The 24,719-nt window shown below is 32.5% G+C and overlaps 1 protein-coding gene across 2 annotated transcripts in view; it reads right to left on the reverse strand.

The window, feature by feature from the left end:
• Positions 1-1,774: 1,774 nt before the first annotated feature.
• The window catches only part of CDH7 (cadherin 7), a 193,368-nt gene continuing 170,423 nt past the window's right edge, over positions 1,775-24,719 (reverse strand). For both annotated transcript variants that reach the window (XM_001365629.4, XM_016431702.2), the window contains exons 11-12: positions 23,397-23,648; positions 1,775-6,620 (exon numbers count right to left, since the gene is read on the reverse strand). In XM_001365629.4, coding sequence (XP_001365666.1) covers positions 6,127-6,620; positions 23,397-23,648 — 746 coding nt within the window. In that variant the 3' untranslated portion in view covers positions 1,775-6,126. The remainder of the gene's footprint in view (positions 6,621-23,396; positions 23,649-24,719) is intronic.

A 24,719-nucleotide genomic window follows, 5' to 3' on the forward strand; every position in this document is an offset into this window, starting at 1 on the left:
TATTTTTCCTTTCAGGAAGACTAGGTAGTTGTGGGAACCATAAGGCCAGTTACAAAATATAAACTGCTACCTCTGAATGGAACGATTCTTGCTTTACTAGTAGTGCCTCGGATAGGTATGGACTTCTCTAACAAGAATGATTCCTTCTGTAATGGTCCATTGGATCAACATGTATTTAGATATTAGAATCTGTGTAATCATCTGATTAGGTAGCAATTCCTTCTGGAGAGTTATACTTTTCTACCCATTATATGTATTAATAGACCAGGTATATAGGTTTGGGGGAAATATATAATCTACACTTCAATTTGAAGTAGTTCTAATTGTATTGGGGAACATGTTTACATTCCTGTAGGCATACAAGCATTGCAGTATAAGTAGTTCAAGAACTGATGCTTGAAAATATGTATTTTTAAAATTGATTCAGAAATTAAATGTTTATTTGGTAATACAAATTTTATAATATATCATTCAGTAGTTAACGTTGAGCCCTTATGACTTATCAATCATAAATTCTCATAGTATTTTAAAAGGGCATATAGTATTTCATTCATGCATTGGAATGGATGATTTTATTGCTATCCATTTAAAAATTCTATATATATTCTTTCTATATCTGGAATGTGAATTGCATCTATCTTCCTTAACACATTCTTGGCTCAAGTCAGAAATAATTAGGATCATAAAATTTAGAGTTGGAAAGGACTTTAATCATCTTCTCCAATCTCTTCATTTTATAGATTAAAAAAGAAAAGAATCTGAGGCTAAACAATGTGACTTCTATGGGTCCAACTTGTAGCAAGGGATAGATCCTGCATTTGAATACACATTGGTCTGAAGCCAAAGCCAGTGTTCTTTTTACTCCACCACAGGGCCTCCACATGGGTTGTCTGGGTTGGCAAAATGTGACCTTCCATGCTGCCTTATTTTCATGTTTCATGTAATATCCATAAAGACAAAGCTTCATGAACGATAAGTAAAGGTTTAAGGTAACTCCCCAGATATTTCAGCCACTCCTTTGTCTTCAAACAATTTTACCTAAAATATCAAGATAATTGAAATAAATGCAATTTTGGAAATTCATAGCTATTTTACTTTCTTTAGGGGTGCATCAAATCTTCTAGGCATATTGAAAGTCAGTCAAATGGCCAGCCAGTTGCCTCAGACATCTCAGGATTCAGTAGCCCCTATCAGATTGCTGGGCTTATTTGCATGATCCCAAGAATATTTTCACATGGTATTCAGAATTATCCTGGAATTATAATCCAAGGAAGAGAATCTAAACATCTGTCACTACACTAAAATATATATTGGCAATTAAGGTCATGGGGTGAGTGTTATATTTTATCTTATTTCTTGCATTTACCTTACTATTTGACTTCATTTTTTTATCCTAAGATGACAGTCTTAAAATCCCTACTATATCCTTAGTCATAGCCCCTCTGCCACCTCTTAAAGATTAAATATATTCTCACTTCTCTCCTCCTCCCTCACAATTTTGGGGTCATTAATTATTATCCACAGAGTCAATCTTGACAAAAAAAATCAGTCCCTTCTCTAAAAATTTCCACAGTGGTACATATTAAATAGAATAGATTCCATAGTTCATATGCAAAAGCTGGCTTATTTGCAAATCTATTTTTAGATCTGACAGCCTTCAATTCTGTTAGACTGGACTCTCTGCCAACTCGCATGCTAAACCTTCCCAGGTATAGTTTAAATATTGTGTCATGGTTAACATTCAGTGACATTAATAAAAGAAAGGTTTGACTTATTTAAGAAGTTAAAAATAATCAATAAAAACTTTTATTGATTTAACAGAAAGTGTGTTTAAAGCAAGTAATTCATAAAACAATATCCTTGTAATTAAAAAAAGGAATTTGAAAGTGTTTAATTCAGTTATTTTTAATTCAGTAATTTTTAAAAGCTATATTTACATCTCATTTAAGATTTTCTCTGAACTTAGGCACATCCCAACTACTGATTTTCAAATGCAATTATTGCATATGAAAATTTAATTAATATACTGTGCACATTTTATAAAATACATACAGTGCTCTTGAGAATATTTATTAAAACTTTTGCATTTACCTATAAAACAGCATGATATTCTATGAAGTGAATGTTTCAGAATGTTACTACAAAACCAAATGCAGGACTCAAGGGAAGTTAGGTGGCTGAGTCAGAGAATAAACTTTGAATCCATAATGAGGCAGAAGAGACACCCAGGCAGATGTTTGTAGGTAGTTAAGAATCCAAGGCATTCTTTTCTGTGCTTGACTTATGGTCCAAGCTGAACTCTTTAAACCCAAATCACAGCATTCCCCCTTTTCTTTGGACACTCAGCTCTCAAGTTTGTTATTGCAAATGCTGCTCATTGCATTTGCTAATTAGAAATCCTGATGTTCAGAGATGCTACTGACAAGCCAACCCAGATACTTGGTTAGATCTTTTCTTGGGAATTTGCTCTTGATATTCCTGACTTTTAATTGTACTTTCTCTATTTACAATTAGCCTACTTATAGCAATCAAGAAAGAATTTCATTCAGATCAACAAGTCAAGAGATATTTCTGAGCTTTCTATGTGTGAAGGTCTTATTCCATGAAACTAAAAGAAGTGAGTCTAATAGACACGCAGCATTCTATTTTGGGACATAGAAAGATATCTATATGGACTTATCAAGTATAATTTTGAGTTTATTAAATATTTTTGAATTTCTATATTTTGAAATATATACCTTTATTATATATATTTATAACCATAGCTCTCTCTCTATATGCATGTGCCTGTATATATATATATACACACACATATATCTATATACATACACAAATGTGTATGTCTCTGATTGGCAAATGTTCTGCAAAAAGTTAAATTAAAGGCAGAATTAAATGTAAGTCATCTGGACACTGAGGCAAATTATCTACTATACTGTGCTGCTTGTGATACATACATCCAGATGTATGCATACACAAGCATGTAAGTGTGCAGATAACGTGTACATATGTCCACACATGTGGTGCATATATATCTGTGTGTACACACATGTATACATATATGCATGTATCTGACTAATCTATAAACATATTGCCTCCCTGAGTCAAGATCCATACTTGAACATTTTATTTTACCATTTTCCAGAATGGCGTGCTGAGCCCACGTTGAAGCTATGGAGAAAGGTGCTTAGGAGAAAATCTCTCCCTTGCCACCTGCACATTTTGCGGATGACATAGAAATTTCTGTTCTAGTATTAGATACCATAGGTAAAACACTTTGCAATTCTTAAAGCACTATGTAAATGTCAACCTTATTTTTATTATTCATTGAGAATTAGTAAGTTTCTGGAATTTGCTGCCAAAACATCTGAATGGATAGGAATTCAAGCACCATGGCAGACATTTTAATTCAAGTGCCATTTCTACAGTTATAATTTGTTTACTTTGTCTGAAGCTGACCATAACCAATTGCTCCCCACTTGGTTCAAGGAAAAAATAACTTTCTCTATTTAAGTAGTTTCCAGATGATCTTTTTTGTTACTCATTATACTAGTGCCTGCAAGAAAAAAAAGGAAAAAAACAACAACTAAAATGCTTCAATTACAATGAATGTTCTGTTATATGAAGATAATTTACCAATACCTACGACACGTATCATTCAATTTAAGGAATTTCCTTTTAAAAAAGTGGCTCTGTATTCAGCAGATGGTTCAAGGCAACAGAAGGTTCAGGATTCTCTTCAGGTCATTAGATATAAAATAGTTGCATGGAAAAATTTCAGAGCAGAAAATAAACTAGAGTTGATTTCTCCAGTCCTTTATGATCACATATCGAAGGGGGGTGCATGACAAAATTTATATTCTTATTAAGTGGAGGAAAAGCAGATGAAGAATATTTCTTTTGTATAATATAACTCAGAATTCCATTTAGTGATATGTGCAACAATCAGCAGTTTTGACATCACAATCCAAATGTACTAAAATATTTTATCTTCTTACAAACAAGAGGATTATTATAAAACTGTTTTCTCAGCACCTGGATGATTTAATACCTATATAATTCCTGCAGTATATTTTGCTTTTATTGAACAGAGCAAGCTACATTTTTTCCCTTTTTAACTGAAAACCTTACTTGTTTGACTAAAGATCATGAGCAATATCTTTCAATTCCATTATAAAATTGGGTGTGTACTCATATTTGTATATATTTATATATGTATATACACATACATGCACATATAAGCATATACATATATACATGCATACAAATATTTGTATATATTCTTTGATACAATTTGTGGTAGGACATATTAAGTGGTTCTTGTTAAATTTTACCAAAATTAAAGAAATTTGAAGATAATTAAATTTGATGAATTGTTTATTTTGATGAAGCTGAAGGCCACTTTCACATACTTCATTTATAATGTTGGGCTGCAAAATTACAGATTTTCATAGATACCTTTTCTCTTATATGTAATCAACATATTAATACTTCATATAGAAAGAAGCTCTTTTAGAACACCATTTTTAGACAGTGCTCACTATTTGCAGATTTATTAGTAACTCAACTACAAACTTTTTCAAAAGAAAAAAAAGCATTTTCCTTAATTGATTATATGCATCATAAACTAGTATTAAACCATGAAAGCTTGTAGCTATAAATATTATTGGAATCATAAAAAGTTGTCTTATTCTAAGAAATTCTACTTCAAAATTATACAGTATTTTGACCATCTGCAATTATCCTCATTTTGGCACTCCCAGACCAGTATTGAAATTATGCATTTTGAAGTTAATTCCTTGGGGTACTTATTTGCATCCGGAACTTAAGATGGATTCTGAAGTTATTAGCCTTACATTTTTTAACATAGGAAAGAAATTTCAAATAGTCTTTCACTGAAGTGCTTCAACAGCAAAGTGGGGCGGCACTAGAGGAAAATGAGTTCTTTTAAGTCTTAGGATCATTGAGAACTTATGACCTCGATAATTCAACCTTCCATTCAAAGATACTCTCCATTCCTTCTGAAGTTTTCTTTCCAAAATACAAGGTACAAATACTTTATTCAAATGTTTCAGCCATTCTGATAGCTCAGAAGAACAACTGTATGTCCTTGTAGCTGTGCTCCTTTCTGAGACATGAACGACCGTGGGGCTCAATTGCTTTACTGTAATTTCTCCATTTCTATGCTTCATTTCCTTCATGTAGCTGAGACCAGAGAAAAATCAGCATGTTCTGACGAGTTTAATACTGTGAGGCAGTAAAATGGACCTGAATTTTGTGGAGATTGAGCTCCAAAATAAATATAACACCATGTGTCAAATTTAAAAAAAAAAAAAGATAAATTCTCCTGTACAAATCAGAAGAGATAATAAAAAATCGAATAGACAGCAACTTATCCCCCATACCTACACAGGCATCTAAAGATGATTTTTAACTTTGAGTATTCTTTTCCCCCAATTCTTATTTTTGGCATTTCATAAATTATTTTTATAGAATAATTCTATAAGTTTTTAGCATACATCACATTAACATATGTTAGAGGGTTCTGAATGTTTTGGTGAGGGGGAGTGGCCCAAGGCAATGAGCAGGACCTAGCTAGATATTTGCAAATCTTTCTGGTCATTTGGATTCTTTTACCAAAATCAACAAAATTCTGCTAGATGTCATGAGCCAGTAAGCTGCAGGTGTCAAAGATTTGGTATAAAGAACTAAGACTTTTTAGACTGGCACCACATTTTTCTATCATTCATCATATCAGAGACAGAAACTTTACATCTAGACCTAGTGGTACTGGGAAGGCATTTACAAGGTTATCACTGGCTCATCAAGGTCACAGTGCACTACTGACTCAGAGAGGTTAGTTGCCTTTGCAGGTATATAAGGGTCACTATCTATTCGAATATATCTGAGCATCTCATTTTATCAAAATACCTTCAAATGCTCAGAATCTGTGGTCAGTGCAGTCCCTAGGACAAGTCTAATGAAGATATGCTTCACCAAGGCAAAAACCTAAACAGTTAAAAATGGAGAAATATTTACATCCTTTTTAAATCCAATAAGTAGAGTTTGTGTTTGTTCTTTTTGTTTGTTTTGTTTTACTTCAGTGCATTTCCTGGTAAGGTCCCAAGGCTATGAGTATAAGCTGTCTTGGCCAGTTCCATACATGTCTGCAAGCCTTTTAAAACGAGGCCCCCAATCACTGAGATAATCATAATTCTGATCAGAGTTTGAGCTGATGGAATCTAAAGAACTGAGTGACTCAGCTACTGAACCATTTCCCTCAAAGGCATATGTCTGTAGAGAATCATAAGGAGGAGCACAGGGATCTATGTCAGCTTCTTTTAATCTTTCCCAAATAAATTCCCTAAAAATGACATTATCAGGGATGCTTTTAAAAGTTGGTCGACTTAAGAACTGAATTTCTGGTGTCACGTCCCTTCGTGTCTTAGTATCTCGGATGGCATTGAGGTTTCTCAAAGCAGCCATGTCAAAAGCCTCTGTATCTTCTTCACCGCCACCTTCATCATCGTAACGGACAATATTTTCTCTAATATCCCTCTCCTCATCAAAAATCAATGGCTCTTTTTTCCGTCGTCTCATTGTGACAATCAGGAGCACCAATACTGGAACACAGAATAGAAAAAGTGAAGGTTTAAAACAGACTCTAAAAATGCTTTTTATCATCAGTGGCATAAGCCCTACAAAGTTAACCCATAATGATACCCCTCTTTATGTTGAAGATAATTTTTCACCTATAATGTGGAATTTCATATTAATAGAGGGTTCTAAATTGCTGAAATGGTTTTAAAAGAGGATGCTTTTATATAGAGAGAAATCTTTTACCCATACTTGTACTGGATTGATTTCTTTCTCTTTAATATTACATCTAAAAGTATTTGATAGCAGAAATTTGAGAATTGATTCAGGATGAATATAACAATCTTATATCCATAAAATAAAAAGGTCTTTTCTGAACTGCTTAATTGCTCATGAGGTAAAATCACATTTGTAAAGGTGCTATGTATAGTTTAATAACTGCAGTTTAAGGAGTGGCTGAATCATAATATTTGGTCTTAGACCTTTTGATGAAATACCAATTCTGTGACTGTAAAGCTCTTAGTTGTTAAGCACAGTCCAGGATTTGGTCTATACTCATGAATTAAAAGCATCCATATAATAGATTATGCTTCACTTTAATGTATGAAATACTTCATTCTTATGAGTTATGCTTAGAGAGAGTATCCAGGACTGAAGTTTTTAGGAACAGCCAGTGACAGATTTAACAAATGTAAAACCCTACTGACTTAAAAAAAAAAGGATGCAAAATAAGAGAAATAACAATTTGATATCAATTAGTTTAAGTAATGTAATTATATGATATATACATATATGTATATACATATTTTTTTAACCCTTACCTTCCATCTTGGAGTCAATACTGTGTATTGGCTCCAAGGCAGAAGAGTGGTAAGGGGTAGGCGATGGGGATCAAGTGACTTGCCCAGGGTCACACAACTAGGAAGTGTCTGAGGCCAGATTTGAACCTAGGACCTCCCATCTCTAGGGCTGACTCTCAATCCACTGAGCTACCCAGCTGCCCCCATATGATATATATTTTTGAGTGTAAGTAGATCACTAAAAAGGACAATCTCTTAGAAAAGAAACAAAAAAAAGGTGAATTGCAAAAGGTTTAAGTTTCTTGACTTACTGAATACCTGCTAAAATAGGATGGAAACTAAGCACCATGTTTTGAAGCTTCTGAAGGGGACAAATATATTGAAAGGTAAATTAACGTTCTTTTACTGACCATATAATATAGATCTAATGATCCATCTATATTCTGATGCATTGTGAACATGTTAATACTATATCACACTGAATTTACAAACCTGAGATCTACAAATTCAGATAAGATTTGTTTAAGGTACATTATCTGAGAAAGGTTTATAAACCAAATTTTAAAAAAATGAAGATTTTAACATTTAATTATCTGTGTGGAGGTTAACCCTTTGGAATCAACATTACAGATGTAGAATTACAATCTAAAATGAATATGAGAAATGAAAACCTATAACCAGTAACATTTTAACAGGCTAGATATTTACATATTTTGTTGTGCACAAAATGATTTTAAATTTATTTAGTACAGTTTGGCAAACATTTATGAATCTAATCTTTTTGCCTTCTTTTCAAAATACTTAAAACAAGATCACCTGTCGGATGACCCTTTGTTGAAAGTCTGCAGAAAAATATGACTAAGAAATAATGTAATGAAGAGATCTGGTTAATATCTTTTTAGCATTCTAAAGGCAGTTACAAAACTAAGCACTTCCTATGATTCCTTTTCTATTTTGCTGGGTATTTTGTTAGCCATAGCCCAAAAAAATCAACTGAAAGTCCTTGGGTGAGATCTTCATCTACTGGTACTGGCTCAGAGTGCTCTGAAACCTCAATGACTCCTTCTTAGCTTAATCTCTTTTCTTCTAACTCTGGACCTATTTATTCAGCTCTTTTTCTAAAGCCCAGATAATCATATTCTCATTTGTTAACCTACTGTTACTTCACTCCAAGTAATTTTTAAGTTCTACACCATCATATGTGTGCTCTTGTTCTTCTATGCTGGTGCCACTGTACCTGATGCCTTACAAAATTTTGCAATCTAATGATACCCTATGTTATGATCCTTTATGTTTTTGTTGTGATATTGTTGTGATACCGATTGTTATACTATATGCTGTGATACTGATTGCTGTGAAACCCTATGTTAGGATGTGCAATTATAATGGCATTTAGTAAGGTTTTTTTCTAAGTCACCAATAAATGAAAGAATACTTAATTAGGGAATACCCAAAAATAAAATGAATTGGTAAATGTCAGACAAAGAGAATATAGGATAGACAGCAAAAAGCAGACAGAATAGAATTAAGGATAATAAAGGGAAAAAGGAAATGTTTAGACAAGGAAAAAGTGAGAGAAGAATTGAGTGGAAAGTATGTTTTGATGACATGAAAGGTCTGTAAATATCATAAACAATGGTTAATAACATAATGAATGAGAGTAAGATCTGGAAGTTGAAAGTCATAGGTAATGGGCTAAACATAAAATCCTATTCATATGAATTGAATAGAAAAAGTAGATAAGACTGGGCAAGTGGGAAAGGAGAGAAAGAGTGCCTAGGAACAGGAGTGAGTGAGTGTGGGATTAAGGAGGCAGTCACCACATTTGAGCACAGGACACACTAATGTGATTTAAATCAATGTCCTCATTCTTAATGGAATATTAAAGCTTTCCTTTTTCTTCCACATCAGAAGATTATGTATTACTGTGTAATGAGCTACCATATATATTTTTATTCAAATAGAGAGGTATTACCACACTTTTGTAGTGTATTAAAGACTGTCCTTTGAAACTTAGAGTACTCACTAAAAAGTGAAAAATGGGAAACTTATCAATGGGTGTATCTGTCTACAAGTACAATAAAATTTAAGGTAAAATTACTATTTTAAAAGAATTGACCTGAATATACCACACTTGCTTGAAGCTAAGAAATATATGGAGTCTTTTAGTAGAAGGTTAGACAATTTAACTTTGCTGTGGCTTAAGATAATATTAATTTCTAATCACTTGAGCAAATATAAGAAATATTTTAAGCTTTAAAGAGACAAAATATTAAATGTTCTTCAAGGGCTCTGAAGATAATTCCTATATTAAGAGGAATATGTTCTAAATAAACAAGTGATTATTTCATATCTTTAAAACTTGCTTTATGTTGGAATGTATTTTTTCATGTGCCAGTGTTAATACTAAAGTGTCAGTTTTGCAGATACTTGGAGTAAAAGTTAGGAAATAGTACAAAATATTAATGTATGCAAAGTTGACATCCTTAACTAAGTCATCTTTAGTTGGAGAAGATTGCAGAACTATGTATTTGTAGTTATGAGACAAGTTGGAAATATGTGTAACCCTGGAAAGAAATTGAATATATCTTGGTCTGTTTCTTCACTTCCTGAGATCAAATCTCACCTCAGACACCAACTATCTGTGTCACTCTCTGGATAAGTCACTTAACTCTGTTTCTCACAGTTCCTCATCTGCAAAATGAACTGGTGGTGGAAATGGCAAGCTACTGCAGAACTTTTGCCAAAAAAAACCCAGATGGGGTTATGAAGAGCTGACATGACTAAACAACAAACAAAACAGGATGACTAGATTAATTCTAAGGTTCTTCCTAACTCTAAATTCTATGAATGCACCATAATTAAAATAGAGATGCAAAAAGAATAAGATGGAAATAAAGATCTGGATAAAAATGCAAAAAATGTTACATAAGTTAGTGAGATAATAATAATAATGATAAGAAGAAAATAGAAAATACTCTATTTGTGAAACCCTTTTAATAACAACTAGGACTTATATTGCAATATAAGGTATGCAAAATGCAAATATCTCAATATGTCCTAAAAATCCTGGAGAAGTTAGATGTAATTATTATCCTTACTTTACATATGAGGAAACTAAGGCAATTAGCATTTGCCTTATTAACTTTTTGTATGAATATTCCCATATAAATTACATACAATTATATAAAATATGATTATAGTAAATAAATAATAAACAATCACTTGTTAAGTGTCACATAGACTCATATGGGCTTTCTTAATTATAATCTTAATAGAATCTTTTTATCTTATTCCTTTCTTACTCTAGAACCAGGGCTTGATATACTTGATAAGTTGATTATAGTTTTAAAGAAACATAAGCCTCCAAGTTGTTGGTATAAATAAATGCCCTAAAATTAAAAACAAAAAAAACTACTTTTAAAAATTACAATTATTTCTTTCTGACCATCTGTATTTGTTATTGATTAAATGCTTTGTTGTTCATTAGCATTCATTTCTTCATTCCTAGCATGCATATATATATATATATATATATATATATATATATATACTTTTCAATTGAGACAGTTTGGTTGTGGAGCAGAAAAAATTCTCTTAAAATATTGAGATGAAATTTGTCTCCCTGTAATTTTTACTGGTCTTAGTTTTGCCTTCTGGACCAAGATAGACTAGTTTTAAACTAACAGATGACCCTTCAGAAATATGAAGACATACATGATTTTCTCTTTCTCAGGTTTTATTTTTCAAAATTTCTCAGATATTCTCTATATGACATGTTTTCTAGATATTGTGCTATTTTATCATTCCTTATATGTGTTCTCATTTGCAGGTATCTTTCTTAACAGACAGGATTGACCAAATTACTGTAAAGGTAGAATGACCAGGGGGGCTACAAAATCATTCTATTTCCAATGACATGCTTTAAATTTTGATAGAATTTAGTCTTGTTGTCTTGTTCCCTCCTTCAATACATAGATACTATATATTCTCTATATTGTATATGTTTATATATGAACATAAATGTATTAGAAAAGAATTACATTTAAAAAGTATTATGTCAAAACTTCTAACTCCAATCCAGATTATAGCCAATCAAAATCCCAAGATGTTTTTCACATAAACTTAAAAAAAGCCAATTTTTTCTCTTCTCCTGTATTTAAACAATTGATTTTTTTGAACCTGTGTCCCTGTCAAGTTTATATCATTGATTTGTAACCAATTGAAATAATTGTAAATCCCAATTCAGTTATGTATCATATAAGCATCTTTGGTCAAACAATTGTTTTTTTTTGTATATTTTATCTTTCACTTACTTTCCATAATCAATAAGAATAATTTTTCTTTCACAGAAATTCCTATTTAAAGAACAGAGTTAGTAATATTAGGAAAATTTCATTATTTAAAAATTAAAATGTGCAATTTATTATCAAGTGATATATTGAATAGCTTTATACTTAGGACAAAAGCTATGATTACTGTTCATTATTTCAGAATATGCTGGTAAAAAGGCTTTTTGATAATTTAATTATTTACAACACATAAATGGCCCTTAATGGTCATTCATCATCATTTTTCTTAATGCATAACTGAACCCATTTTTAAGTTTTTAATCTCAGATTCTGCCAAGTTATCTTGGCAATGATTTATCAAATATATTCTGAAACTTTATATTTTAATCAGTTGGATAGTTAGTGCCTCATGATTGATTTTTTTAAAAAAGAGAGTTAGGCTTAGGGAACAAAATTGACCCTGACTAAATGATCCTTCAATTTTCCTTGTAGGACTATGTTATAATGATTTTATTTTGGTTTTTGTTTTGTGTAAAACTAAGTTTTTTGAATAGTAAAAACTAATGAGAATTTTCTTTGTTAAAGGTAGAGTTGTTTCAAATGACCACTTCTTTTAATAGGATAATCTTTTCTTCTAGTAATCAGATCATTCAAATATATTTCAATGATTATGACTGTTTATAATCACTAAAAAATAAAGCACCACTCTTAACACCTCTACTTATTTATTGGGTTTATAGTCACAATGAATCAAAGCATATATATATATATATATATATATATATATATATATATGCGCATGTATATAACCTGCAATATGTAGCTTATGGCAAAAACATGATAGATAATTATGATGTTATTAATTAAAATGATGATAATTTAATCTGGATAATTGCCACAAGATGAATAAAATTAATAAAATTTGTGGCTCAACATTTTTTAGGGAAATCACTTAATGTTGAAATTCAAATTCAAGTATTTATTAAGAATAAGCTAGGGGGCAGCTAGGTGGCTCAGTGGATTGAGAGCCAGGCCTAGAGATGGGAGGTCCTGGATTCAAATATGACCTCAGACACTTCCTAGCTGTGTGACCCTGGGTAAGTCACTTCAACCCCATTGCCTAGCTCTTACCATTCTTCTGTCTTGGAACCAATACACAGTATTGAATCCAAGATGGAAGGTAAGGGTTTAAAAAAATCAGCTATATGTAAAACATTAGGTACTGAGGGAAATGAACAGGCAAGGCACAATCCCCCCCCCCTTTTTTTTTGAGGAGTTTGTCATCTTTGGGAGGAAATAAGCTACAAGCAAATAGTAGAAAGCAAAATAATATATGATTATGGATTGAGAATGACAAGTAGGGAGAAAACACCAATTGGAGACAGGGAAGGAGAGATGAGTCTTCTTGAGTACAGACCTGGCACTCTATCAACTATGCCATCCAGCTGTCCTTAGTGCCACTACTATCTCTTCTCTAATTATCATGGCCTACCCTTCTGACTGTAGGATGCAAACTATTATAAAAAGTCTTTCTTTTCTTATTGTTGTTTTCATAGATCTTGAACAATGCATGGCACATAGTAGCTTTTCAGCAGATATTTGATGAATTGCATTGGGTTTCTCTTCGTTAAATGGAGAAAACTGTGAATGTCACCTTCCTTGAATGTTGTATATATTTCAATATCAAGTATCTTTTGGTATTTGGCACAGTCTCACTTCTTTTACCTCCAGCCTAAACCCAGTTCTAAAGTAATAGTCTCAAACTGAACTATATAACTTGATACACTGGAGTACTAGAGGATAATATTAGAACTTTTTATTTCATTTATTTTTTTTAATCTTTACTATTAATTTGTACATAGATTATATCTTAGTCATTTTGTTGGATGCCAGTGGGTAATGTAGGGTAGTGTAGATTTTAAAGTTAATATCCAATACCCCAAATATATTTATAAGATTTATTAATAGTAACTAAAATAAAAACCTATAATAAAAAGGGAGCCAACTCAAGCCATGGTCACGAGAGAAGGGAACGAGTGGGAGGCCTTACCAAAACTTATATACAACTGTGACCACGCAACATGGTGGAGAAGGGAAAGGGATGCAGGGAGATGAAAAAGAATTCTGGGAAATGGAGTCCAAAGGTACAAGATTTTTTCTAATTACACAGTAGGCAAAATCCTGCAGAAAGGATCAGAAAAAGCTATTGGAAGGGGTTGACAGTGTCACCTTTACTTTTTTCTTTACTTTCAATGTATTGATGCTTATTTGTATGCAATTATATGGATTTATTAATTACATTATCTGGTCTTAACTATGCTAATCCTCACCATACTGACAAATAGCTTAAAATTATTATAAAGAAATCATGAATTGATGATAAAACAAATAAGAGGTATACAGGTAAACATTAAGAAAGTGGCAAAGCTAACAGTTCTATTACTGGGATGAAATCGTTTTTCAGCCACATTATATGATAAAAGAATGACTAATCTAACAAGAAGGATGCAAAAACTGAAAACACTGCATCAAAATTAGTATTTGAAATATATATATTCCCATGTTATACTTAATGATAATTACACTTACCCTAAGTGTCTAGGATATATGTTAACTAAATATTATATAAAGCCATCATGATTGGCAAGAAATTTTAAAAGAAAATACCTTTTTCCTAGAAACAATAAAAATGTACCTTCTGCGAAAATATAAATATAAAATTTTTAAATATAATTTTCCAACCTTTTAAAAGTATCTTCTAAACAAAGAATTCAAAGGTTTTTTTTTAACTCATTGGTTAAACATCTAAAACTTCAATATCCAAAAAGACCACCTGAATAGCATCAGGGGATAGAAATTTAGTGACTGAATTAACAAAACAAAACAAAAACAGACATCGTATGATGTTGGATGTCATTAGATGATTACTATCAGGAATTAGAAAGTACAGCCAAATACTTACTCCTTCCAGTTAGATCGACATATGTTTGTGAGCTATTTTTTCCTATGATAACTATTACAAACCACGCAGAAATTATCTGAACTGAGAACCAGATGTAACTTACAACAAGACTTTCAAATTGTTGTATAATGTTTTTAAAAAGATTTAAAAAAAAAAAACTCTTACCTTCTGTCTTGAAATCAATACTGTGTATTGGTTCCAGGGCAGAAGAATGGTAAGGGCTAGGCAGTGGGAGTTAGGTGACTTGCCCAGGGTCACACAGCTGGGAAGTATCTGAGGCCAGATTTGAAACTAAGACCTCCCATCTCTAGGCCTAGCTCTCAATCCACTCAACCCAGCTGCCACCTTTAAATAGATTTTCAAAAATAATGAGGCATACTCACTTTCCTTTCACTAAATTTACTAATAGTAGCAAGAAAAGTATATACCACTAAATATAATAAAGGTATTTAAAAAGTGTTTTATTTCATCCTTAATCCTTTTAATGTATTTTATGTTTTATAATACACACTATGTGCATATAATTATAAAAATATATACATGTATTTTTAGTGCAAGCTCAAAATTCTTTTACTTTTATATTATCAAAAACATTTAGAAAGCACTGACCTAAATTAGCTCAAAGCTAGCATTTCCAATGATTTTAATTATTTTGATCTAGATGCCCCAGTATTTCATTTATAATCTTGTTCAAGACAACTGAATTTCTCAGTCCCATATTTTCCTCCTTTCCATTTGGCTCTCTTTTTTCACACAACCAACTTCCTATTTGCTCAGACTTGAAACTTTGGAATCATCTTTGATTTTTTTTTCCATCTTTCTCTCGTCTACATTAATTATTACCTCCACCTTCTAAATCTCTCTCTGTTCTACTGTCATTGCACTAATATCCCTCCTCATTGCTCCTTGCCTAGAGTAGTCAATGGCTCCCTAGTCTTGCTGTATTAGGTTTTGTTTCTTTTTTCCCCATCCAGTTTTACATAGTTCTGCAAAAACAGTCCCCAGAAAGGATGGCTCGGATCACATGACTATTTCAAAAACCATCTGGTGCTCATCAATACCTGTTCCATGCATCCTCATATGAAATTTTTCTACCTAGCCCCAGCCCAAGGATCTTTATCTACTCTTAACTGGCATTACACTTTAATTTTATCTTGTAATCTGCTTATAGTTCTTGCCATGCATGCAATATCCCCCTCTGTAAATATAAGCTTCATAAAGATAGAGACTGTACTTCCTTTTTGTCTATAATAGGAACACAATATCTTTCATCACATACATGCCAAGGCTTCAAAAGCTTTTTGACTTTGTCTTTATAGGTTCTCCTTCCATTATGGCTTATGTGCATGTTAGCAGATGGTCTTTGGGAGTGGCTATTGCCTCCAAATTCATCAAACTCTCACTAACCTAGTAAATAACCTCCGAATTTAGGTAGACTAGGCCTCAGGTACACCTCGGGTTGCAAGCTTTCTAGCATTGTGAGAGGTATCAGACTTCGTGCTCTGTTGACATCAGGTTCAACTCGAGTGGAGAGACCATGCATATAGTAGGGACTTAATAAATATTTGTTGAATAAAAAGCACAAGAGGGATCCTATTTAATGGAATTTAAATCTAAATAAATATTAATGAATCTTGATTATTTTCTCAATGGTAGAGAGGTAGAGAAATTAAAAAAAAATTCAAGTCAAATGGGTAATTTAACAATACTCTCCCCATTAAAACAAAAGAAACAAACAAAAAATCAGGAGATTTTCATTTGATAGCTCTGTCAATAATTGTAATAAGGATCAGAGATGGTAGAAACTCGCTAATCACCTTATAACTTCATAAATTATACCAAAATAAAGCAACTGGCATCTCCTAACATGTGTCAGTTATGGGCAAGCTTACCTATCCTCACTCCCCAAATGGATCTCTAAGCATAGAAAATAGAAATTAACATGATTTGTAAAGATCACTCAAGATAACCTTTTTTTTTTTAAAATAGGAAAACATCTGCTACCATTAACTACTAGATTATATTCATTTTTTCCCATTGGAACTTGCCATGTCAGTTATGTCAAGAAACAGACTTCTTTATATTGTCTATGAATATAAACATTTACAGGGAAGACCAAAGCATCTTTAAAATGAAATCATTATTTTCTCTCTTAAGTTAAGTTCAATTAAGGAGATATTACACACATAAATATCTAACAATTAAACATACTCATGAATAATGGCAATAATTCATACTGTTCATAAGCTGATAGATGAAGGATAATAAGAGGAAAGATACTGTCATAATATAAGACAGAACATCTGACAGCTAGTGATTCAGTTGGTCACCCGAAAAGGAATGGGGGTGTTTGGATCCCCCTAAACAATAAACATGCTCGTATGCAAGCCTTGTTAGATTTGAATTTCTGAAACAAGGATACTTTATTACCTATTATATCTGAATACTGTCAGAGGGCCTCAATTACTTTGCTCTTAATGCCTGAATTAGAAGTAAAAAAAGCCCATGTAACCACTTGGTCATTTCATTAAAGTATAACATTATTCTTTAAACCAAGCCAAAAAGAAAAAATCTAGAAACTATTTGAGTCTATGTGCAATCTGAAACATTAGAGGTTTTTTCTTTAAATAAGAACTAAAAACTGCTTATCCTTTGTCCATTTTCAACAAGAAAAGAATATCATATGCTTTGAGCTATGAGCTACTAAAGGGATAGCTTTTCAAATATGTTGAAAATTTATAGTGCTGTAATGCATTTTTGAGCCTCATGGGAAAACAACCCCATAAATCAAAAATTAATATTAATTATGGCCAAAAGGATATGATGTTATGTATGTGTTGATATTCCTAGAGAATTTAATTCATATGTAGAAGAATGTTTAGAGTACCTCATTTAGTAGATAAGGTAGTTATAATCTTCCTCGAGAAAAATAAGAAATAAAAAGTACCAAATTTCATTCTAAATAAAATTATCATAACTAGACTATTTATCCAAGTCAGAAACAACATAAAGTAGGGAGTTGATTTTATTATTACTGAGTATAAGATCACAACTGGATTGACTGTTGTTCCCTTCTTGGAAATATCAACACTTTGCATGTATGACTCCTTTTCTTGTTATGGATTCCTAGATATGAGGAGAAGAAAAATTTCAGGCAAATGTTACCTGCATCAGCCAGCAGAGCCTAGGGCTGGATATTGTTAAAAGAAGGCTCCTATTATGATCTGACCAGTCCAAAGATGTATCTTTGTCTTACTTCTATCATTCAGAGGCTAAAAAAGTCACTTGGAATCTCTCCCTAGGAATCCTGAATCTGTTATTTGCTACTGGTGTGACTTTGGATGAATCACTTAACCTTTCTTAGGTTTAATGCCTCTTCTCTCAAATGAAAGAGTTGGGTTTGATAACCAAAGGTACTTTTCAGCTCCAAAGCTTCTTGAAGCTTTTTTTTCCCTTTTTTTCCAGGATGTACACAAATAAGGCAAACTTTATGAATTATGTATACCAGGAGAGGAAACTCAGGAAGACAAAATAATCAATTAAAAATAAATTCTCATTAAATTACCACATATTTACAAGCTTTGATGAATCAACCCAGTTTTTTATCTTCACGTATTTGCTTGCTATGAAGTGTACTCCTTCTGTACAACAACTGATGTTGTTCATTTATTCCTTGGTTATCCATTCATTCGGTAAACTTTTATTAAGCACTTACCATGTGCCAGGTCCTGTGCTAAGCACTGTCCTAAATCAAACATTTTAGTCTTTATAGATTATTAAGATCCTGGAATTCTCTGATATTGTCTTTCATATAATTCTAATCATTATTTTAGAAATAGCTTGGCCCTGGCTCTTCAATATTTCCATATAGTTGTCTTTTTATAGTTGTTTTTATTAGTGGGAGAGCACATTGCAGAGACAATGATTCCTTCCTCAAGCAAGCTCAAGTAATCTGGTAGTTCTTTTCTTATGTATGTATTTTCTATCATTTGCATAGATATGTATACATACATACAGACACACACACATATATGTTTCCTATAAGACTGTTAACTAAGAACAGGAATAATATTCTGTTCTGCTGAAAATATTTTTGTTCAGTAAACAGATTAATGAATGAAACATTCATCAAAAGATAATAGATTTATACCTAAAAAGGTCTAGTCCAACCCCCTAATTTTACATATGAGTAAACTAAGCCACATTAAAATGACTTGCTCGGCTGTCATTCAGGTATTAAATAGAGCCAAGATTTGAAACCAGGATTCCTAAATCCATATTAATTATTCCTTTTGCTACAACATATTAATTTTAAAATGCTTCATTAGCTTATGAAGAAATCAGGTACAAGCAAATCAAAAAACATAAGATGGATTCAAGTAGTACAAAAAATGTACTAGTAAACAAACATAGTTGAGGACAATCGAAAGGGTTTTAGAAATATAAAAAATCTGACTCAAAGATATTCAAGTAAGGAGTCATTTTAATGAAGGAAAAATATGTCAACATTGACTCGATGTTTGTAACTGTATAGTGCCTCCTATATTCCAGGTACTGTTAAATGCTTCACAAATAACTTATTTGATAATCAAAATAATCCTGTGAGATCGAATGATCATTTTGCAGCTGAGAAAACTGAAGCAAATAGCATAAATGACTTGCCCATGGACACACAATTACTAAGTGTCTGAGGCCATATTTGAACTCAGGTCTTTCTGACTTCAAAGTCAACACTCCATCCACTGGGCTGCTCACCTGCCTCCATATTTCCTTTCCTACCATTCCAAATTACCGACAACTCAAAAGTCTACAAAAGCATTCATAATGAATGTCAGAGGATCCTAGCATATTGTCTTCATTGCTATGTGAGAAAGAGGAAAGGGGGGGGGGGGCAGGTATTTAAGTGTCTTCTATGCCAGGCACAGTGCTAATAAGTACTTTACAAATATTATTTCATTTATTTCTCCAATTACCCTGTTAGGTAATACATTTACAGTTGAGGAAAATGAGGCAGACAGATTAAGTGACTTGACAAGAGTTGTGAAATAAACATCTGAGGCTGGATCTGAACTTAGGTCTAATTGACTCCAGATCCATGCCACTTAGTTGCCCATGTACTGTAACTGAAGGACGAGCATAAAAAGTAATATCATAGCCCTATAGCCATACTGAGGGATCAGTTAGCCAAGAAGCATTTATTAAGACTCTACTATATACTAGGCACTGTGCTAGATCCCAGTAATTTTAAAAAAAGAGAAAGAAAAAATATTCCTTCAAAAAACTTCTATTATATTGACAGAGGTAAGAAACAAACATATAAATAACAAGACAGTGTGAAAAAATAAATTCAAAATAATTATGGCAGATAGGAGATTAAATATCTGAGGAACAACAAAGAGCATTGTGGTTAGTCCAGAGTGCATGACATGGTTAATGAATATACTAATCCTAAAGAGGTAATTTGGAGCCAGATTGTGAATAGCAAACTCCAAAAAGGGGAGTTTGTACCTATCTTAAAGATAATAGTGGGCCCCTGGAGTTATCAAGCAGAGCAGTGGCATGGGAGGAACCTACCAGTTTTGGAAGTTGTGTGTAGATTAAGAGTTGGGGGAAATGCAGTAGGGTGGTAGAGAGATTCCAGAGCTGTTGGGGAGAATTTTCCAGGTGAGGGACAAAGGCCTGAATTAGAGTGGTAATTATTTCAATGGTGAGAAAGAGCACATGGGAAATATGCAATTGCTGCACAATGGACTTGGCAAATGATTTCATATGAAGCAAGACAGAGATAACAGTTCAAGACAACTTCAGTTGCAAACCCTGAAATGTCTAGTCCTCTCCACAGATCTAGAGGACTTTGGAAGAGGGACAGGTTTTGAGGGAAAAAATAATTCTGTTTTGGACATGGTGAGACTAAGAAGCCTGCTGGACGTACAATTTAAAGTGTCTAATAATGTGTTGGCAATGTGAGCCTGAAGATCAGGAGACAGGCTAGGGCTTAATTCTTGGTTTCTTGGGGTATTGTAAGTAGCTTTTGTAGGATCTCTGACAAAGAAGTTTCACAGTTAGCAGTATTTCTTTTTTAGCCAAAAAATAATATTTTCCCAGGTTCGTATTTCAGATGAACTTGATATTAAGTAACTATAGTCCCTTCACTTCTCTCTCTCTTTTTTTTAACAATTAAGTTTTCATTCATTCATTCATCTTCTCCACAGACTGGAAGATCAGGCTTCAAGTCTTGAACTAGGAAAAATATTCACATTTATTTCTTGGGTGTAGCAAAGATAAATCCACATAGATTAGAGCAGCTGCCCATCCAAACTGATTAATTTCATGTGTGGGATCCCTAGCGCATTTACAAATGCAGTGAGCATAGATCAGCTGGTACTAATTTTATCTTATTATTTTAAAAATTCTGAACATAAGCACAATGAAACCAGCTTTTCCAAAGACATAACAGAATACAAAAAAAGAGAGTGATAATGAGATTAAAATGAAGAGCACTGGGGAAGGAGAGATCTGGAGGACTATTGTGGTTGTTTCTAAAGAACTCAAGTGCAATGCCCAGGGGGACAATGGCTTATTGTGCAAGTCTTGGAAATGGAAAAGACTAAGATTTATCCTGTGTAATCTTTGATAAGGGAAGCACTACTAAGTGTTTAAATTTAAATGTACATGTCAGACACCACCAAATTCTGACCAAGCCATATTAATTTCAAAACATGTGGAAACTCCAAAAATGGATGAAACATATGGGATTTTAAAGTGAATTAATAAACTGGAGGGTTCTCTATAATTTGATATATATTTAAATAGATGAGAAGGCACTTTTTAAATGTAAGGCACTATAACTATGTTTACTATTAAAGTATTATTACTTTAATTTTTAAATTCACTTATAGTAATATTTATTATTACTATAAAAATAGTTTACTATTTTCATAATTTAAAGTATCTTGTGATCTTTTTTTTTTACCATCATAGAACTGATTTGACTTTTTTAAAAAATAATCTGGCAAAATTAAAGCTTTAGTTAGTATTATTTCTAAAATCCTATAAAAAAAAATCTTACAGTTGATTTTACCTGAATTACATGTAGATTAGAAAGAAATAACAATGCAAATTATATGATGTTTGTGATTTACAAAAACACTTTGATTAACTTTCAAGGATATAACCAAAATCTCTAAGTAATTAAGATTGAAACCAAGTCATGCAATAGGTAGGAAAATAGTGCCTATAAGACTGGAAATTTATCTTCTAAATCTTCCTAATTTAAAGTCTGTAGATAAAAGGAAAAAGAGTCAGAAGTTATTTTGAATATATATACATATATATATATAGATAGATAGATACATACATACATACATTCATACACACACATACATAATTATTTACAATTGTAAATCCTGAATGGAGCAATTTAAGAAGAATGAATGACTACTGTCTCTGCAGTCAGGTGATCTGGATTCAAATCATGCCTCTGCCACTCATTTACTTTGTGACTATGACTAAGTTTATCATACATAAAGCACAGACTGAGCCAATTTATGTGAAATATAAAATCTTTGTTATCTGGGAAATGTAGGGTTGATGGCAAGATAAACTTAACCTATTTACTTGATTTTTTTTCCATAAGGAGTTCTGAAAAGTTTTTTATTTAAATAAAAAATGGATTCAACTTTAATCTTTTTTGTTCTCAATTCAGAGAACTTGTGATTTAGGTTTTCATCACTTCATCTTTTTTAATCTGATTATATTCTTTTCTTCTACTCTTAGCCAGAATGACCTCAATTTGATTTTGTTTCAAACAAAACTTTAATTTGAAATGCCTATATTTACTTGAAAACTTGTGAAGTTTTATACATATTTAATTTTGTGGATTTTTTGGCTTCATTGTGATCTGAGTTTTTAAAAAATCAGTAATTAAAAGAGAAAGCAATACAATTATGCTTACACCAGGAAAGCAGTTTTAGGTCCTTCTCACCACCACAGCTTATCATTCTCTACATTTTCTGGTATCCTCCATTCCCCAACTATGCTAATTAACTAAAGTATCTTTTATACAGTTTACTGTATAGGAATATTAAACAGTTACTAGTATAACTCTACTGTATTAAAAGAACCTCTGGATCAAGTTAAAATTTTGTTAAATATGTCTCTTGCCCTTTGAAGTCCATGATCATTCCAATTATACTATTAATTTAATCATACAATAAAAGAACACCATGAAAAAGACTCTCTGGTTCTTCTCATTAATTTAGAGTAGTTGCAACTGCTTGTATTTGAATAAACTTAACTGATCAGAGAATATTTGTAAAGAACTTTTAAAGGGAAAATGAAAGGGTGGACTCTCAGTGGGCAGATAAAGCATATACAGTAATCTGAAAATAAACAGCTGTGAGAATTTATTTTTTAAAACCACCCTTTTAAAAAGCCATTTTAAAATGTGAACCATTTATCTTCAACTGTTTTATAAGATGAAATTGATATAATTCCTCATGAGCTTTCCTTTAAATATCCAATTGGAGGCTGCTCAACTTTGATATAATTTATCTAAATTTGATGTACCCAAACAATTAACTTTGTGTTTCTTAGAGATATAAAACACCACTTAGTATAATATTCATGTTAATTCCCTAAGTAAAACTAAAAGCAAATAGAGTGGAACAAAGCCAAATAGCAATATTTGTGCCCTTTTCCCTGCTCTGTGCTTCAACAGGGAAAATAGGTGATGCCTTTGGTACCTACCTAATAATGTCAGGACACAGGCAAGGATTGCTATGAGGGCTCCTGTGCTAAGTCCTGCTGGTAAAATGTATGCTTCTGCGTTACACGTTTGAGCAATGCCATCTGCATCACAGTCACATACTCGGATGGTGAGAGTGTTGGTACTGCTAAGGGAAGGAGAACCACTGTCCACAATGAAAATTGGCAAATAGTAAACAGACTGTTCTTGTCTCCGGAATCCATTTCTCCTGGTGAGTACTGAGGCAGTGTTATCTAGGATTAAGAGAGACAGGTATGAGGCATGAACTTGGATAGATTAATTTACAAACCAAAATAGTTTTTCCCTTGAGACTTTATTAGCTGTATATTGCTGTATACTTTTTCTTTACTGGATGATCTTCTGTGGAGATGATATTTCAGGTTTTTTGGATTCCAAATCCCCTTTGGATTCATTTGTTTTAAAGGCTTGAGAGATGTGCTTCCAATTACCAATTAGATTTTAATACACTGATTACAGTGAAAGAAATCTAGACCATTTTATTCATTCATTTATAATCCAGAAAAAAATTATTAGGTAATACTATCAATGTGAAAAAAAAAGTATCTTTACTATATATTAAATGGCAATTAACATCCTTATTCATCCTTGTTTAAATTAGAGAACATTAGGGAAGAGAATAACATAATTCCTATTGCATAGGTTTGCTCATGTTAAAAAAATCTTCAGTGGCACCCCAACTGCCTACAAAAAAACAAAACAAACACCATGGACTACTTAGCTTGGAACTGTAGGCCCTTTATAATCTGGTTCCTACCTGATTTCCTAGTATAACTAAACAATATACCTCCTCAAATAAATGTAGCTCCAGCCAGAGTGGACTATTTGTTTTCCTTAATTACCTAAAGCTCAGTGCAGAGCTCCAAGACAGGAAAGTCAAAAGTGTGCCTGAGTGAGACCAAAAAACTCGAGACTAAGCCTGAATGGAGAATTTTATTGGTCCTTGACCTAATTAAGATCAGAGAGAGATCAAAAAAAATTATACCTAAGTCTAAGGCAAGTCTTTAAATTAGCAGCATCAAAAGGGTCAATTGAATCAGCAGGGGGAGAGACTTTCAGAGCTCTTAGCCCTCAGACCATAACATCATCCTCCCAATATTACCTATAATTAGAGAGGAAAAATGAGTAAACAAAAACTAAAGAATTTTTATAAAGACAAAAGGCAAGGTATAGAAGCAGAAGGAAACAGTGAAAGCAAAGGAAACACACCCAAAAGTCCAAAAGAAAAATATGGATTGGACACAGATTCTGGAAGAACTCAAAAAGGACTTCAAAAACTAATTAAG

This window comes from Monodelphis domestica, chromosome 3 (assembly GCF_027887165.1).
Source record: "Monodelphis domestica isolate mMonDom1 chromosome 3, mMonDom1.pri, whole genome shotgun sequence".
Lineage (NCBI taxonomy): Eukaryota > Metazoa > Chordata > Mammalia > Didelphimorphia > Didelphidae > Monodelphis > Monodelphis domestica.